We start from the raw sequence: 16,474 nt of genomic DNA, 5'->3' as shown, positions 1-16,474 counted from the left end.
CTTCCCCCTACATATACCCCCTCCAGGGATAGCCCAGGGCTCCAGGGAAGCCCATCCTGGCTGATGGCAGGGCCAGATCACAGAGATTAGAGAAGAATGATTTCTTCTCTTACAAGGCTTCATTCATTCATTCTTTCATTCAATAATCTCTGCCAAATACCTCCTTGGTTTTAGGAAGGAAACTAACATGTACTTAGCAGGCACCATGCATAAGTGCTGTCATGTATATTTCCTAGCTGAAGTGACTCTTCACACCAGCTTTAAAAGGAAGGTTTTATCTCTGTTTTATTGATCATGTTTCAGTGAGGTTAAGCAAGTTGCTGAAGATCACATTTCTGGGAGATGGCAGAACTGGGATTTGCACCTGAATAGCTCCACAGACTACACCCTTGAGCTGAGAATGGTCTCCTTCCACCACCACCACCACAGCCTATTACATTCCTGCCATTCGGTGTTTTTGCCAATGCTTTGCCTGGGCAAGCAACACCCTCCCAACAGTCTCTAACTTGCTAAATCTTATCTGTCTGGTAAGGCCCAGCTCCAGTGCTATTTTCCCAAAGAAGCTTTCTCTGTTAGTCCCAAAAGAAAGTTTCTTTTCCCTCCTCTGGGTTCCCATGGTACTCTAGGTGGTCCTTCCTCATGGCTTGGAGCCCACTCTGTTTCAGGGGACAGTCACGCACACATGTCTGCTATTTTCTACTGGCTCCGGAGAGCCTTAAAAACTGACCCTGGACAGCTCTCATCTGTCTCCATCAAGGTGCCCAGCCCAGAGCCTGGTCCCTAGTAAGTGCGGTATAAGAGAAAGGGCTGAGTTTGAAACTAGACAGAGCTGAGTTCCACTCCAGTTTGGAGAAGTCCCTTCGCCTCTCAGGGATTTGGAGCCTCAGTCTCCTTCTTTGTAAAACTGGGAAACCACCACCACCACCCCTGTCCCCTCCCCTGGTCTCGCGGGGGTCTCACACACAGCCCGTGGCACGGAGTAGGAGCTCATCACCTGTTGGCTAGGCCTGAACTCCATAGTGGGTCACGTTCCAGAGAGTGGGAACATAAATTTTCTTTGTGTTCTCCATGCCTAGATTTTTTACTTGCTGTTTTAACGACCTGATTTTTCCATCTGGCCAAATCTTTCTCCTCAATCTCACAGCCCCTCGCCAAATGCTCGCCAGGCAACTCCTTTTAGTACGGAACATAGATAAAGAGGCATAGGAGTAGCTAGGGCATGGGGATGGGGAGGAAAGGCTCTTTTCAGGGATACTGACCTGTTTGGAGAAGGAGTCCTCGAGCTCTGTGATATCATTAGAAAACTCTCCAGATGTGGTGACAGAGCTTCCCCCACCATCAATGCCTCCTCCACAGGAGCCTCCATAGGGGAGCCCTCGTTCAAGCCGGTGGCTCCGGGCACCGGCCATGGCACCCTCGTCCAGGGAGGCAGGCTTGCCCTCGAAGTACGCGGGGTTCTGTGCCTTCTCGTACTCCTCGAAGGAGAACTGCATCCTCATGTTGGAAAGGATGATGCGGCGGGACATGCGGCTCTCTGAAGCTGAGCTGCGGAGCCGCTCAAAGTTCTTATTCATGCGGTACTGGCGAAAGGCTGTCTGGATGGTCCTGGCAGCCCTGCGGCTCAGGAAGGAGCCCCCATACTTCCTCTCGAGCATTTCCACCTAGCAGGGGAGGGTCGAGGGGAACAAGGTCAGAAACTCACGCCAGCCTCATTCATCTCCCTGAGCCTCAACCACACACCACCCCCTCCTCTCCCCTCCCCACCAGCCCCAAGTCACAGCGAACTGCCTAGAGCTGCCTGGACACGCCAGGCTGGGCTCTGTGTGGTGTCCTCATTTTAATCTCTGATAGCACTTGGCACATGAGGCTGGATGGTGGTTTTCTCTCTTATTTACAAGAGGTAGAGGTCCATTATTCCAAAAAAGTTAGAAAAAAACCCAGAGAAGCCAAAAACGGTGAGAAAGTAAAAAGTAAATTGAGAGCCAGAAGGAGGAAAGGAAAGAGGAAGAGAGAGAAAGGAGAGAGAGAGGGAGGGAGGGAGGGGGAGTAGGGAGAGAGGGAAAGAAAGAAAGAAGGTAAGAAGAGAGGAAGGAAGATCGGTTTGGCTAAAGTCACGATATGTAGGAATAACCACAATTAACATTTTGGTATATGAAATTTTCCTGGAAGGAAAACCTTCCAGGGTTTTTTTCCCCCCTATATACATGGCGTTTTGTGCCCCCCAGCCTTTTTTTTTTAAAACTAAATGATATCCTGTGTGATAGATGTGATGTACTATAGCATAGTCTTCTGAAAGTGTCAATGGATGTGTGTGCTTCTCATATTAGATTTTTGGAGGACTGGGTCCGGGTCTTATTCTTCTTTACATTTCCAGTGAGGGCTTGGAGCTCAGTAGATGTTTGCTGAGTGAACAGGAGACTCAGCGGATGGGTGGTGAATGAGTGGGTAAGTCTCTAGTAGGGCGAAGGATCCTAGAGCTAGTCTCCCATTCTGGGTTTCCTTTCCCTCCCTGGATACCACCCTCAAGTATCCCTCTTTGGGGATCCCTCCCTTGGTTCTCTCACACCCCCATTCCCCTTCCCAGCTCCCATTCCCAGCCAGAGCTATCTCCTCTGCACCTTTTTGTCCTGCAGGTCCGTGGAGAGTTCATAGCTGTCCGACAGGGCCTTGGAGCGCTTTATCTCCTCCTCCTCCTGCTTCCTCAGGGCGACACTGGCTGGCTGGAGGCGAGCTCGCTGAGCCCAGGGAAGGCCCACCCCAGCTGGGGGGCCCCCCATGTGGCTGCTGGTTGGGGGCAGCTGGCTCAGCCGGTAGGGGGGTTGGCTCCCAGGACTATCAACCGCTGTGCTCAGGTCACTGCCTGGGGCTTCCCCCTCCACACTGTGGGGATGAGATAAGATGAACCAGGATGTGGGACCAGGAGATGGGCCTGCTCAGCCAGACTGAACGTGGGTGGACCAGATCCCTTCCCACAACCCCATCCTCCCCAGCTTCCTCACAGACATAGGAACCCCAACATTTAAAGGCCAGAGGGGAGGTATACCCCTTACCCCAAGCTGCCCTTGGCAGTCCCTTCCCTGCAGGCCCTCTTGACTTCACAGCCTTACCATCATTGCCCTTCTGCCCCACCGCTCACAGCTCCAGCTGCTTAGACTCCTTTACCTCAAAGCTGGGTCTTCTCACAGACTTGTCCTGGTTCCTTCTCACCCCTCACACCTGGCCCACCATGGTCACGTCCCCTCAGAGCCTTATCCACAGACCAATTTCCTCCCAGTCTTGTCCACTCAAGTCCCTTTTTCTAATAGTCCTGGCCCCTAACAACTCCATCCCAAAACCTTCCTTCCCCTGACAGACCAGTTCCTTCACAGCGCCCCCTCCCCACCGCAGGCGCCTTCCCCTCTCAGCTCCAGCCCCCTCATGGCTCTGTCCCCAACACCGTTTGCTGTACTTTCCCTCCCAGCCTGATCCCCCAGCACCACCCCAGATCAACCAAGCCTGATGCCAAGCCTGGGGCCCACTCCTGAATCTTGTGCCCAGACTTATCCCTCCCCTGCCCAGCCCTGCCCGCTACAGCCCTGCCCCTGCCCTCTGCTGCCTGGACACTGGCCTGGCCAGTTCCCAGGGTTCCTTGGCTGCAAGGGCTCAGGCTCGGAGACAGAAAGAGGCGCCTCCCATTCAGCATCCTCACAGATAAAGAGCTGCCCTGCGGGGCAACTTCTTTTTCCTCCTCATGGCCTCCTCTGTTCAGCTGGGGGAGGGGGGAGGCAAAAGTCTTGAGGTCGGAGACTGGCAGAAGCGGGACACGGGGCCTTGCCCGCCCTGGTTACCCAGAGCTGTTGTTCCGCCAGACTTGCTCCCATGGTGCCATGGCAACCAGGCTGCCAGGGAACCCAGGTGGCGACAGCGCCCAGGCACCCTGAGCCTAGTAGGCAAGGTGAGGAGCCACAGAGGTGAGGGGAATGGAGGAGAGGGGCTGGGAGGGAAGGGACAGGTGAGTGAGGCATGGGGGCTATGGGGGGAGTGGGTGTGGTAGAGCCCAGAGAATGGTCTGGTTTGGGCAGGCACATGGTTGAGGGGGCTCTTAGCTGGAAAGGCTTAAGGGGCCACTCCTCAAGACCTACTTGGCAGAGGCCAGGGCTCAGGGCAGGGTAAGCTAGGGTGGATGTAGGGGGACTCCCTACCAGTGTAAGAACTTCAGCTAGATCAGACCTGCCAGCCTTGTGGGAGAGCACTTCGGGCTGGGGGCTGGGTGCAGTGGGGAGCCAGTACCCACCCACTCAGCTGAGTCCTGGGCTGCAGGAGTAGAGCTCAGCTCCACCTTAGAGGACCCCCTCCCCGCCCACCATTCATCCTCTAACCTCCCAACATCATGCTATAACACTGCCAGGAACAAGGCAGAAGCAGACTGGGGAGCTGCCCTCTACCCCAAATCCTCTCTCTTCCTGGGCCTCAGGGGTTGTGAACTCCCACTTCAGGCGTCAGACCTAGTCTAGCCCACCCTCCCCGCCCCGCTCCTCGCCAACCCAGGCATCTAAGATGCTCCTCAGGACTGAAGAATCCTGCTCATCAACCTTTCAAACCTCTCCCTCTCAGCATACAGCTTAAACCCAGTTTTGAGCCAATTGTCTCCTCTGTAGCTCTGCTGCCCACAAGAGATAGCCCAAGCTTCTTATTCTGGCACCAGAGGCTTCTCAAAGACACAATCGCTAATGCTTATGAAGAACTTAGCACATCGGTCACTGTTCTTATCACTTCACATTTAATAATTTGTTTATTCTTCAAAACAACACTATGAGATAGGTATTATGATTTATCTTCATTTTATACATCAAGAAACTGAGGCCCAGAGAGGTTAAGTAACTTATCAGTGGTCACAGCTCCTAATACTAGAGTCAGGATTCAAATCTAGGCAGTCTGACTCCAGATCTCATGCCCTTAAACATTCAGCCAGACTGCAGGGTGAGCTGCCAGCCTCCCATCCTCTCCACCCTTCCCTTCAGCCTGGCCCAGAGCCTGTTTCTCCCAAATACTCCTCTGCTTTCCACCTCCCAAACTGCTCATACAGTACCTTCCACCTGGAATGCAGTCCCTATCATCTCTGCCATCTGCAATCTGAGAAATCCCCCCACACCCTACTTCTATCAAGATTCAGGTCATATGCCACCACTAAGAAGCCCTCCTGAAGCCCGCCTCCAGCCAGAAATTATTGCTGATCCTGTTCAGAGCTCCCACTCACAGCACATGTCTGTCCTTCTTTTTATGGTGCAGGTTAGCTTTGGCAAAGCGTGACAGCTATTTGTGTTCATGACTCCCAGAATCCCAGCACAGGAAGAGAATTTGGTAATCTCCTAGCCAGCACCAAGCACAAGGCCTGGGACAGAAGAGCTTGATAAAACCTCTGGAGTGAAGGAGTCAATGAATAAGCTCCGGTGACCATGCTGATCCTCCCCACTGAGCCTTGACCTCCGCCCGCCAGTGTCCTCTTCCAATCCATTCTCCATTCTGTGGCCAGAGAGAGCCCTCCAACATACAGATCTGTCCATTTTGCTCTCCCACTAAAACCTTCCCAGGGCTCATCCGAACTCATTCAATCAACAACAGCTGAGCATTTTTGGTATGCCAGGCCCAGTGCTGGATGCTCGGACTATACAGAATATAATATAATTATAGAATATAATATATAATAGTGAACAAGACACATAAGATGTGTTCCCTGGGGGAGGTGACATTCTAGTGGGAGAAACAGACTATAAATACATACTATCATTGCAGGTAGAGATAAGTGCTAGGGAGGAAAATATGGCAGAATGGTCAAATGCACTGTTTTCAATATGGCGATCAGGGAAGGTCTTTTTGAAGAAATGGCATAGAAGTGGAGCCCGGATGGAAGTGAGGGAGTGAGTTCTGTGGTCACCTGAAGCCAAAGGAGTCCAGACAGAAGGTAGAGCCAGCGCAAAGATGTTGAGGTAGAGCAATGCCTGGCATGTTTCAGAAACAGCAAGAAAGCCAGTGTAGCTGGAGCAGAGTGAATGAGGGGAGAGTGAGAAGAGGTAAAGTTAGAGGAGGAATGGGAGCCAAATCGTGAAGGGCAATGAACCCATGATAAAGACTTCGACTTCTGGTCTGATTGAGATGAGCAGAAGAGGGACGTGATCTACCTTAGGCTTTACAGGGATCAACTTTTGGGGGGATAACCTCTAACTACCTCAGCAGAGCCGTGGATGGCTCTCCTGATCTGACCCCTGCCTCATATACCTTCTGCCCCATGACTTCAATCTGACTACATCCTGCTCACTTTTCAACAGTTAGCTCAGGTGTGCCCCTTCATGCCTACCTGCCCCCTCCACATGGCTTGGCTTACAGGTCCTTCCTCTGCTGCCACAGGGCCCTAGAGTCACCCCCATCCCTAGGGCAAGAGCATCAATGAGCTGACTGAATCCTTGAAACTTATGGCAGACCCCATTAGCCCTGTGTTATAGATGAGGACAGGGAGGCTCAGAGAGGTAATATAAACTTGCTTAAGGTCACACGGCCTATTAAGTGAGAAAGTCAGAAAGCAGACACAGGGCCCAGGCTGTCTTTGCAAGACAACTTGTTGCCTCTCGCCACTTCTGGCTCCGTGCTGCCCCTGGCTCTCTGCTCTTTGGCAATTCTTCCCTTCGGAGCTGGCCCCTAACTTTAATTGCAAAGGGAAGGGGGCAGGGAGGTCAGGCTGTCAGTGCAGTGTCCCCCAAGAGGGCCTGGCAAAAAGGACAGTGTTTGAGGGTGTCCTTCCTGATATCATACATATTGCTGAAAAAACCGGACCTGGAGATGTGAAATCCCTTTGCTCAGGGCCCCCAAAACACTGAGGGATATGCTGATCACATGGAAAATCTCTCTCTCTCATATGCACACATGCACACACATGAACACACACACACACACACGATATGTGCAGTAAAAAGCTGGGAAGCCCAGCTTCAGGTCTTGACTGCCATTTAGCAGCTTTGCGAGCCTGGCCATGTCACCTTACCTCCCTGCACTTGTTTCTCACCTGTGCAGGGCTAGAGGGAAATGCAATTCCCTCTTTGGATTCCTGGACTTCAGAAAGGGCCTGGGAGGCCCGCCCCCCACCACCGCCCTGCTCTGGACTTCTCCCAGCCTGGAGCAAAGAACACAAGAACACACACACACACACACACACACACACACACACACGTGCCTGTGTGCACTGTCTTCTGGGCCATTCTGTGGGAGAAACTGAAGAGCATCCTCTGCAGCAGGGCGGGGGGCGAAGGGGGGGGATAAACCACGTTACACAAATAACCACAGTACAAAACTGAAAGTTCTCAAGGCTGGGGAACAGAGGAAGTGTTGGGGGAGCTCAGGAGAGAGATTCCTTCTGCTTGGGGGTGGCTGAGCAGAATAAAAATAAACTCACACTTGCAGCGCACCTTCCCTGTGTCAGGCATTTTCCGCACATTATTTAATCTGCATGACAAACGTGAAGGAAGAATTAGGATTCCTATTTTGCAAGTGAGGAAAAAGACTCCGAGGGGGAAAGTTAACTGCCAGAGGTCTCAGAGAGAGCAAGTGGCAGAACAGGAATCCAAAGCCCAGAGTCTGGACTATTTCCCCTGCAGCTTTAAAGGCTTCCCTGGGGAGGAAGCGTTGACCAGGACCTTGCCTCGGAGGAGCTGGTAGAAGTGAGTGAGTGACCTTATGAGCCAAGGCACTAAGATGGGGAGAGGCAGGACATTCTGTAAGGATTTAGGGTAGCATGGGCATAGACTCTCCCTGATGCTGCTCCTAATGGGAAGTCTCTCTCCCTCCTTCCCTTTTTTGGTGCTGCCCGGAGCCAGGCAGCCAGCAGGGGACAGGATCAGGATGCAGTTGCCATGGAAATGAATGGGGGCTGTTGCTATGGATACCATAAGATGAGGGCTAGAGGAAGCTAGGGATGCTGAGGACTATCCCCATGACAACTTAGGCTGGAAGGGGCGGGACCGGAAGTGGGAGACAAAAAAACAAGAGGAGGGGCGCCTGGGTGGCTCAGTGGGTTAAAGCCTCTCTGCCTTGGGCTCAGGTCATGATTCCAGGGTCCTGGGATCGAGCCCCATATCGGGCTCTTTGCTTGGCAAGGAGCCTGCTTCCTCCCCCCTCTCTCTTTGCCTGCCTCTCTGCCTACTTGTGATCTATGTCTGTCAAATAAGTAAATCTTTAAAAAAAAAAAAAAAAACAAGAGGAGGAGGTTGGCGCACCTAGATGAGAGCAGAGGCTTGGGGCTCTGGAGAAAGAACCGGTCGGGGGAAATGGGACGCAGGGGTGGGTGGGGCAGAGGAGCGGAGGGACCCCAATCACCTCCATCTCCTCTGATGGTTCTTCTGCAAGCTGTTTCGCCTACCCAATCCCAGTGCCCTGGAGATTCCAAACCCGAGGCCAGCCCCACTTGGCATAGGGGCTGACAGGGAAGGGGGCCACCAAAGGGGCTGACTAGGGAGACAGCAGGCAAATGTGGGCTTGGGGGCACACAGACCTGGGCTTGAATCCCAGCTCTACTGCTTTGCAGCTCTAAAAAGAATTGCTGTCATTTACTGAGTACCTACTTTTGGCTAGGCCTAGCAACTCTGCTAGGTCCAGGTTGTTCTCCCTGAGGGAGATAACAGATGAGGAAAATGAAATGCAGAGGAATGAGTAACTTGCCCAAAGTCTCAAAGCTCAGCAGTGGTAGAGCCAGGAGTCAAATCAACACTCCCGCTCTTACCCCTGTGCCCCCACCCCTTGACACTGAACCCCTACACACACCCCTCCCAAGTCTGATCTGTATTCTCCAGTTCCCTGTGCCTTCCCACAGTGACATGCAGAGGGCAGAGGCTGGGTAAATATCTGTGGAGTGGGAGAAGCAGCAACCCAGGAGGAAGCAGGAAATACTGAGGTTAAATGGAAGAAGGGCCTGACTTTGAGAAGAGTGAGTCATGGGTTTAACTGGCCACAGGGAGAAGAAGCCACAGAACAGGGATGGGCTTTATGAACCGTCCAATCCCTGAGATCCAAACTGAGGCCCACATAGTCAAAATGACGTGTCCAGGGTCATGAAGAATGAGAACCCAAATCTCCTACCTTCCAGGCCAGTGTCCCCGCTTTTAGTTTGAGCAGCCCCTTGAATCTGTCCAGCTGCCCCCAACCCCTTTGAGCTCATAGACAAAGGCTGGGCAACAGCATGTAACCTGCACCTGCCAGTCTAGTAAGCCCGGTGCCGTTGCTCATACTCTTCCTTGGTTTCTTCTGCCCAGGATGGCCTCCCTCTCCCCTTGGCCCCAGACCTCAACTGCATCTTGCAGCACTCTGAGCATGTGAGCCCTCCCGGAGAGTCAATTCTGACTCATTCTGCGACCCCCCCACCCCAACACACACAGAACCCAACAGGGTCAGCTACTCCCCACTCTGTGTCTTGTGCACACTCACGTCACTGGTAGTCCTTACCGGCAGCTAACTTGTGATGTGTCCCTCCCCTTCCCTGCTCCTGTCTCCCAATGGCAGTGGCCGATATGAGTTACCTCTATGGGCCCTGCAAGCCCAGGCCAGGGCACAGCACACGGCACATGCTCAGTGGCCACTTCAGTCCCCTATGACAAGTGACTGTCGTGCATGTCTGAGTGTGTGTAACCATCCTGCCCGAAGACTGTCATCCTAAAAGCCATGGCCCCACATGCTCAAAAGCCACCCACACACAGTCTCATGATTATCTCTACCAGGCAGACACAGAACCTGCCTGGCACAGAAGGTCGGCCTCTTGCACAATCAATCTCACACACGTACTCAGAATTCCTCACACCCAGCCTCACACAATCACATACCCTTAGATACATAACAACGCATGGTCTCTTAATACTGACCCACCCACCCACCACACATAAGGACACGCACACGTATGTGCAGGCATACACATTTCCCTCACAGCTGACAGTAACCTTCCCCCTTCCTGCAGCACAGGCCCTTGGCCAATTCCATTGCCTACACAGGTGTCCACACCTCCTTGGCTTCCACAGTGATCGCCTGACCTTTATTTGGCCTCTGCCTCCATTTCATTGAACCCCCACCCCCACCCTACCTCCAGTCAGATAAAGGGTAGAATGGTCTCTCCATCTACAGGTCATCTAGCCTCCCACACCCCTGGAGACCAGCTGAGCAGAGCATCCTACACACCATTCCCCAGCATAACCCTGGAGCTCCCCGCCAGGGTTTCCTCCAGGCTGTGCCTGTCTCCTGTGATGCCTCATCATGTCTGCCACCTGTTCGAACCCTTCTCAGCCTTCCACTCTGCCCCTCCTCCTCCAGCAAGCCCTCCCTGACACTACCACCCTCCTCAGCCCATCCTGACACACTCCCTCCTCTTTGGGCTAGGAACCAATTTTGCTCAACAGTGAAGCCGTATCTACTCTATCATTTCTGCCCCTCATGCCCTGCCTCTTTTTCCAAAGGAATTCTCACCTCCCCTGGGAGATGGAGAACTCAGGGAGAACAGAGCCACTGTCTTCTTTTGGAGCCCTCACAGTATTTAGCTTACAGCCTCATCGGGACACCTGGGGTAGCTCAGCAGGTTAAGCATCTGCCTTTGGCTCAGGTCATGATCCCAGGGTCCTGGGATCAAGTACTGCATCGGACTCCTTGCTCAGGGTGGAGCCTGCTTCTCCCTCTGCCTACAGCTCTCCCTCTCTCTGACAAATAAATAAATAAAACCGTTTAAAAAATAATAAAATAAAGCCTTGCCTACAGTTAGGTGTTCAAGCAATGCCTTCTGGAAGAGTAAAGGAGGGAAAAGAGGAAGAGAGAGAGGAAGGGACAGAGGAAAGGCCAGAGGGAGCTGAGAAATAAATTAGAATTTGAATAAGTGAGTAGATGAGTTGAGTGGCTGAGTGAGGGAATAAGGTGAGCCTCTGTGAAAAGGACGGGACCAATGTGATAGGGATGCTGAAGGGAGGGCTGAAAGAAAGGAGAGGAGGCACTCTCACGTGGACCCTAATCACACTTGCCCCACTGTGCACCAGACCCTGTGCTGGGCTCCTTGTGTTTCTTTGCTAATCTTCACAATAACCCACAGAGGTAGATATATTCTCACTGTGCTCAGGAGGAAGATGAAGCTCAAGCTCAAGGAGAAGAAAATACTTGCTCAAGATTACACAGGCAGTAAGTGAGAGAACTGGAAGGTAAGCTCAGATTTGTTCAATGCCAAAGACTTAGAAAGGGAAAGCTGGGGGTATGAACCCGCATGGGGGTCTCCTGACTTTGCTACATAATGTGATGACACATTATGGAAGGTGTGGGTCCTACAGTCCCTAAAGGATACCTTCCACCCTCCTGCCAACAGCCTCCAGAGAGTCATAGAACCAGCTTCTGGAAGGTGCAGGAAATACTTAGCGTCATTGCAACTGGAGGAAATGGCTTAGATTCAGAGATCCCTAAAGTTTTAGAATCAGAACCTTGAAAGTAAAGAATCAAGGACTCTTAAACCATCACAGAGTATTAAAATCATACCATCAGAAGCTTTTTAAAATAATAGAATCATGAAATCTTTTAAAATAATAGAATCATGAAATCCAAAGGACTGGAGACTCCCCAAATCAGTTTTCTTGTAGAAACAGAAACCACAGAATTGCATGGAATGTGTCATTGAATCATCATATTTTAAATGTGTGTAATTATACTTCCTTAAAATTGTTGGACCTGAGATCGACAGAATGTTGGAGCTGGAGGAGCCCTTGGAGAGCCTCTGACCCAACCCCCCTATGGCAGAGGTGGGGAACTAGGTAGCAGAGGGGCCAAGCAGCATGTCTGAGCTGGCCTCAGGTTGACAGGCTGGAGAAGGCAGCAAGCTTGCCCTGGGTGAGAGTGAGAGCACCACACCATTCATTCATTCATTGAGTGCCTACCTCTAGGGTGTTGACAATACCAACAATCAAACCCTATTCTCTCTCCCAGGCCCTGTCCCCAGCCCTGGATAGGAAAGAAGGTAAAGCCCTGGTGGGGATGAAGAGAGGGAAGTGGGGGGTAGGGTGGAACATACATCAGACAGAGAGAAGAGATCAGCTTTTATTGATGGAAATTCCTTTGTACACAGCGACACACGCACTCTGAAAGGCCTTTTTCTCCTGATCATATTTACAGAGCACTATGGGAGTGGCAGAGGGCACGGGATGAGGCCTTCAAGCGGCGGAGGAGATGGCAGCAATGGCCGCAGCGAGGGAATGAGCAACGGGGAACTAGGCAGGCTGGGTACCGCCCCCGTCTGGTCCTCTGAGCCCTAGGCACCCTGCATCTCTGTTTGTGCTCACAGAGGACAGAGGTAGGTCCTTGGGATGTCATTTGGAGACCTTTCCAGGAGTGGCAGGCTCCAGGGTGCCTGGGAAATGGGGTGCGGGTGCGGGTGCGGGAGGGTCCAGGTTCCAAGCTCCAAGCTCCAAGCTCCAAGCTCTGCTGCTCCCATATTTTAGTCAGACCTAGGGCTCCAGCCTTTATAATTCGGGGGCTGGAGTCCAGGGGAAACAGCAGTAGGGGTGTGTGGGAATTCCAAGGAGGTGGGGGAGGAAGGGGCACGATGCTTGCCCAACCTGAAGCAGGGACAGGGTCCCATAGGGGATAGCGGGCGGGGGGTGAGGGGGCTGGTTAAGGCTTTTGCTTCTGCATAGAAAATGACCCTTGTCCTCTCAGTTACCGAGAGGAGGGACTACTGCACTCGGAGGCCGGACAGCAGAACTGATGAGCGTCTTCCTCTTCCTCTTCCTCAGTCTCCTCCTCCTCCTCCTCTTCCCTGGGGCCAGGAAGGGCAGGGTAGAGGCCACAGGCGGGCGGGTGACAGAGAGAGGCAGAGGCATTAGTTTGCAGAGCAGGGGAGATACATGAACGGCTTTGGAACCAGGGTGGTGGGCTAGGAGTGGGGTCTGAATGGGGAGGCCAGCGTGACAGCTTACCTAGGGCCATGCCCAACTCAGTCTCCAAGGAGCCTGCAACAGCCCTCCCCCACACCCAGGCTGGGCTCGTTCAAGGTCACGCCCAGAGTATACCAATTCCATTTCAGACCTGACAGGTGCCCAAACTTCAGTTGAATAGAAATAGCCTGCTTGGTGCTGGCTCTTTGCAGACATCATCTCATTTAACCACTGCAACAACACGGCAACATTTTAGAGATGAGGGGATTGAAGCTCAGAGAGGTTGAGATAACATTCCCAAGGTCACATAGCTGGCTGAGTGGTAGAGTCAGGATTTCAGCCGGGAGTTCTCAGAGCTCCAAGTCTCAGACTCATTCCACTGGGTCCTTTAGGTGAACTTGGCACAACCGCTAGAAATCCGCCCTGCCCTTGAAAGACAAAGATTTGTATTTCTTGGAGTCTCAGGGTCAGGGAAATTGGCGATGTCAGAAATGGAGTGTGGAAAGCCCACAGCTTTGGAAGCAAACAGACCTGGGTTCCAACACCAGCTCTGTAAGTGCTTCCAGGCTATGTGCCCCGGCATGCTATTGCCCCTCTTGAAGCCTCAGTGTTTTCATCTGTAAAAATGGGGCTCATGATGCCAACCCCACAGGACTGTTGCAAGGACTGGAACATACATCAAGTGCCTGGCAAATAAGAGTAACAGGAACATGGTGGTTACTGTTAACTGCTCGTGAACGGAATATATTTCCCAAGGTGGCCATTGGCACCCGCGCAGAAGCGCCAAGGTGGCGGGGGGCCGCGGGGAGATGGTGCAGGAAGAAGCTCCTGGCCCCAGGGTATTGCACACAGGCACCAGGGGCCAGTCTGTGCGTGGCAGTCCCTGGAGCCAGGCTACAATTTTGTGGCATGGATGGACAGACACTAGGGCTCGGGGGTCCAGCTGCTTTGGGAATGGAAAGGTTGATTTTCTGGAGATAGCTAATGAAACAGTATCGCCCTGCTCCCAGACCCCTTGGCTCAAGGGAGGCAAAAGTATGGAAGCCAGGAAACTGGAGGATTGGGAAGAGATGAGAAGGAAAGAGGACAGGGACAGGCAAGGGAAAGCACTGCTGTCCACCAGACAGGCAGACGAGCCCCCACACACACAGGTAACACACGTACTCGCACGCAGGCACCCGAGCACACATGCACTCCCTCTTCATACTCAAAGTTCCCTCTAACACATTGTCCCACAGTCAGTGAGTCAGCAGAACCACGTGAAGCAGAACTCAAGTCTGGGGCAAGCCACTCGCCCTTCTGAGTCTCATTCCTCATCTAGAAAAGGAGCAAATACCACACCCCTCAAGGCTATCAGGAAGGACAAGTGATCTTCCAGTCCGACCGCTCACTCCCCTCGCATTCAGGTCAGGTCTCTGCCACCGCTCACCCTACCCTGCCATCCCCTCCCGATTTTTTCTCTCTACCCTTTTGGACCCATTAGCCTTCCTAATAGAGTCTGCAAGTACAAATCTCTTGCATGTCTCTGCTTAGACGCCCACCTTGGCTCCCCATCACTTCCTGGATAAAAGGTTAGACTCTCCAAGTTGGCATTCAAGGCTCCACCACCATACGGCTTCACCTGGTCTTGTCTGGTAGAGAAAACATGGGCTTTAGAGTTCCCCAGACCTGGGTACGAATATCAGCCCCACCTCCTACTAGCTGGGTGACCTTGGGTCCACTTCTATACTTCTCTAGGACTTATGTTCCTCATCTACAAAGTGAGAAAATGCCCATTCTGCAGGGTGTGGTGGAATTAAATGGAGTCAAGTATGTCGAGCACCTGCCACAGGGTATGTTTGGGGTTTCATACACAGTAACTCTTATTATTATTGTCATTATTAGTGACTCACCTCATGCTTAGCCTTCATCAAACCAGCTCGTTCATTACTCCATTAGGACGGCCAGCTTCTTTATACCTCCATGCCTTCGCTGACTCTGTTTCTTCCCTCTGCACATATCTTCTGCTACTGAGATCCCATCTGAACATGATGGCCCCGTTTAAATGCTGCTTCTTGCAGGAAGTCCTCCCTGACTCACAAGGAGGAGTATTCCTTGCTTCCTCTTAGCTTCCCCATCCCTGCTCTTGATGGTTGCTCCAAACTCCACTGAAGCATTTCTTTCACCAGCCCCCTCAACGCCCTTGTCTTCGCCCCCACTACCCCTGCTCTGCCTCTCTGTGAGAAAGAGAGGGCCCCTATACTATTTAAGGCTGGCCCCTCCACTCGGGCTCTGGGCCTACCCCTGCTACCTCCTCCACAACTACCATCCCCTCTCTCTCCCGTGTTTCAACTTCTCTCTCTCTCTCTTTCTTTCTGTTGCCTCCTTCTTACCAACATTTATAGAAGCTCAAGTCTCTCCCATCTGGGAATAAAAACCCTCTATCTGCCCCCACATCTCCCTCTAGCAATCACTGTCCCTCTCTCCTCTTCACAGCTAAGCTTCTTGAGAAATTCATCTCCACTGGCCATCTCCACTTCAGTACCTCCCACGAGCTCTCCAACCCACTGCAATCTGCCTTGTGCGCCCACCCTGCCACCAAAACTGTTCTTAGCCAGGTCGCCGAGGACCTCCTAGTGGTTAAAGCCAATAGACTCTCTCCCACCCTCATCTTCCTTCCCCCAGCTGTAACATTTGCCACTCTTAACAAGCCCCTCCTTTGTGCGCGGATGGCTCCTGCCTTCCTCTGCTTCTGCGAGCCCACTCCCTGCTGGTTCTCCTCCTACTTCTCTGACCACCCCCATCTCTTCTTCTCTCCCCATCTCTTGTGCGTTGGTTCCTCTACCCTAGTCCTGCTCTGGCCCTCTTCTCTCTCATTCCACACCCTTTTTCAGCAGTCCCACTCTATGGCCTAACGTCAGGGATGGCTTAGGCCCCCTCCCCCATCTCTGTCTCTGTCTCATGGATCTCTCTCTTGGGTCTCAGACCCATCAAGCCTAATGCTTGCAGAAAGCTCCGCCAGGATGGCCTTACGGCCTTCAGAGCTCACGGTGACCTCAAAATCAGCATCTTACCACTGCATACCTGTCCTCTGCATTTTGCACCTTAATGAAAAGCACCACCTTCCACCCAGTGGTCCAAGCGCAGAACACACCTGGGAGCCATGCTAGATTCTTCCTGCTCCCTTAACAAGTCAGTCACCAAATTCTGCCGATTCCACCTCTTCATCTTCTACTCCTCTCACTCCTTGTTGGTTTTTTCTCCAATCATACTAGTCTCCCTGCTGTCCCTCAAACATGACCTGCACATGCTTATCTCGGGGTCTTTGTGCTCCATGTTCCTTCTGTCTGGAACATCGTCCCCCAGAGAGGCGTGGCACCAGACACATTCTATATATTTTGTGGTTTATTTATCTATTATCCATCTCACCCACCATAAGATCCATCAGGACCAGCATCTGTTCTGTTAAGTGCTGTATTCAATGCCCAGCACGGCGTCTGGCACTCAAGAAATATTCATTGAATGCATAACTCCATTGCCAGTCCCGAACATTGAAACTCACTGTGAATTCCAACCTCTGTCATCTC

At 52.3% G+C, this 16,474-nt stretch overlaps 1 protein-coding gene across 5 annotated transcripts in view; it reads right to left on the bottom strand.

Annotated features, from left to right (window-relative positions):
* The window catches only part of IQSEC2 (IQ motif and Sec7 domain ArfGEF 2), a 78,148-nt gene that overhangs the window by 17,031 nt on the left and 44,643 nt on the right, over positions 1–16,474 (bottom strand). For all 5 annotated transcript variants that reach the window (XM_044234475.1, XM_044234476.1, XM_044234479.1 and 2 more), the window contains 2 exons: positions 2,619–2,880; positions 1,260–1,661 (listed from right to left, as the gene is read on the bottom strand). In XM_044234475.1, the coding sequence (XP_044090410.1) occupies positions 1,260–1,661; positions 2,619–2,880 (664 nt within the window). The remainder of the gene's footprint in view (positions 1–1,259; positions 1,662–2,618; positions 2,881–16,474) is intronic.

Source organism: Neovison vison, chromosome X (assembly GCF_020171115.1).
Source record: "Neovison vison isolate M4711 chromosome X, ASM_NN_V1, whole genome shotgun sequence".
Taxonomy (NCBI): Eukaryota; Metazoa; Chordata; class Mammalia; order Carnivora; family Mustelidae; genus Neogale; species Neogale vison.
This window is presented reverse-complemented; position numbering and strand designations above follow the sequence as displayed.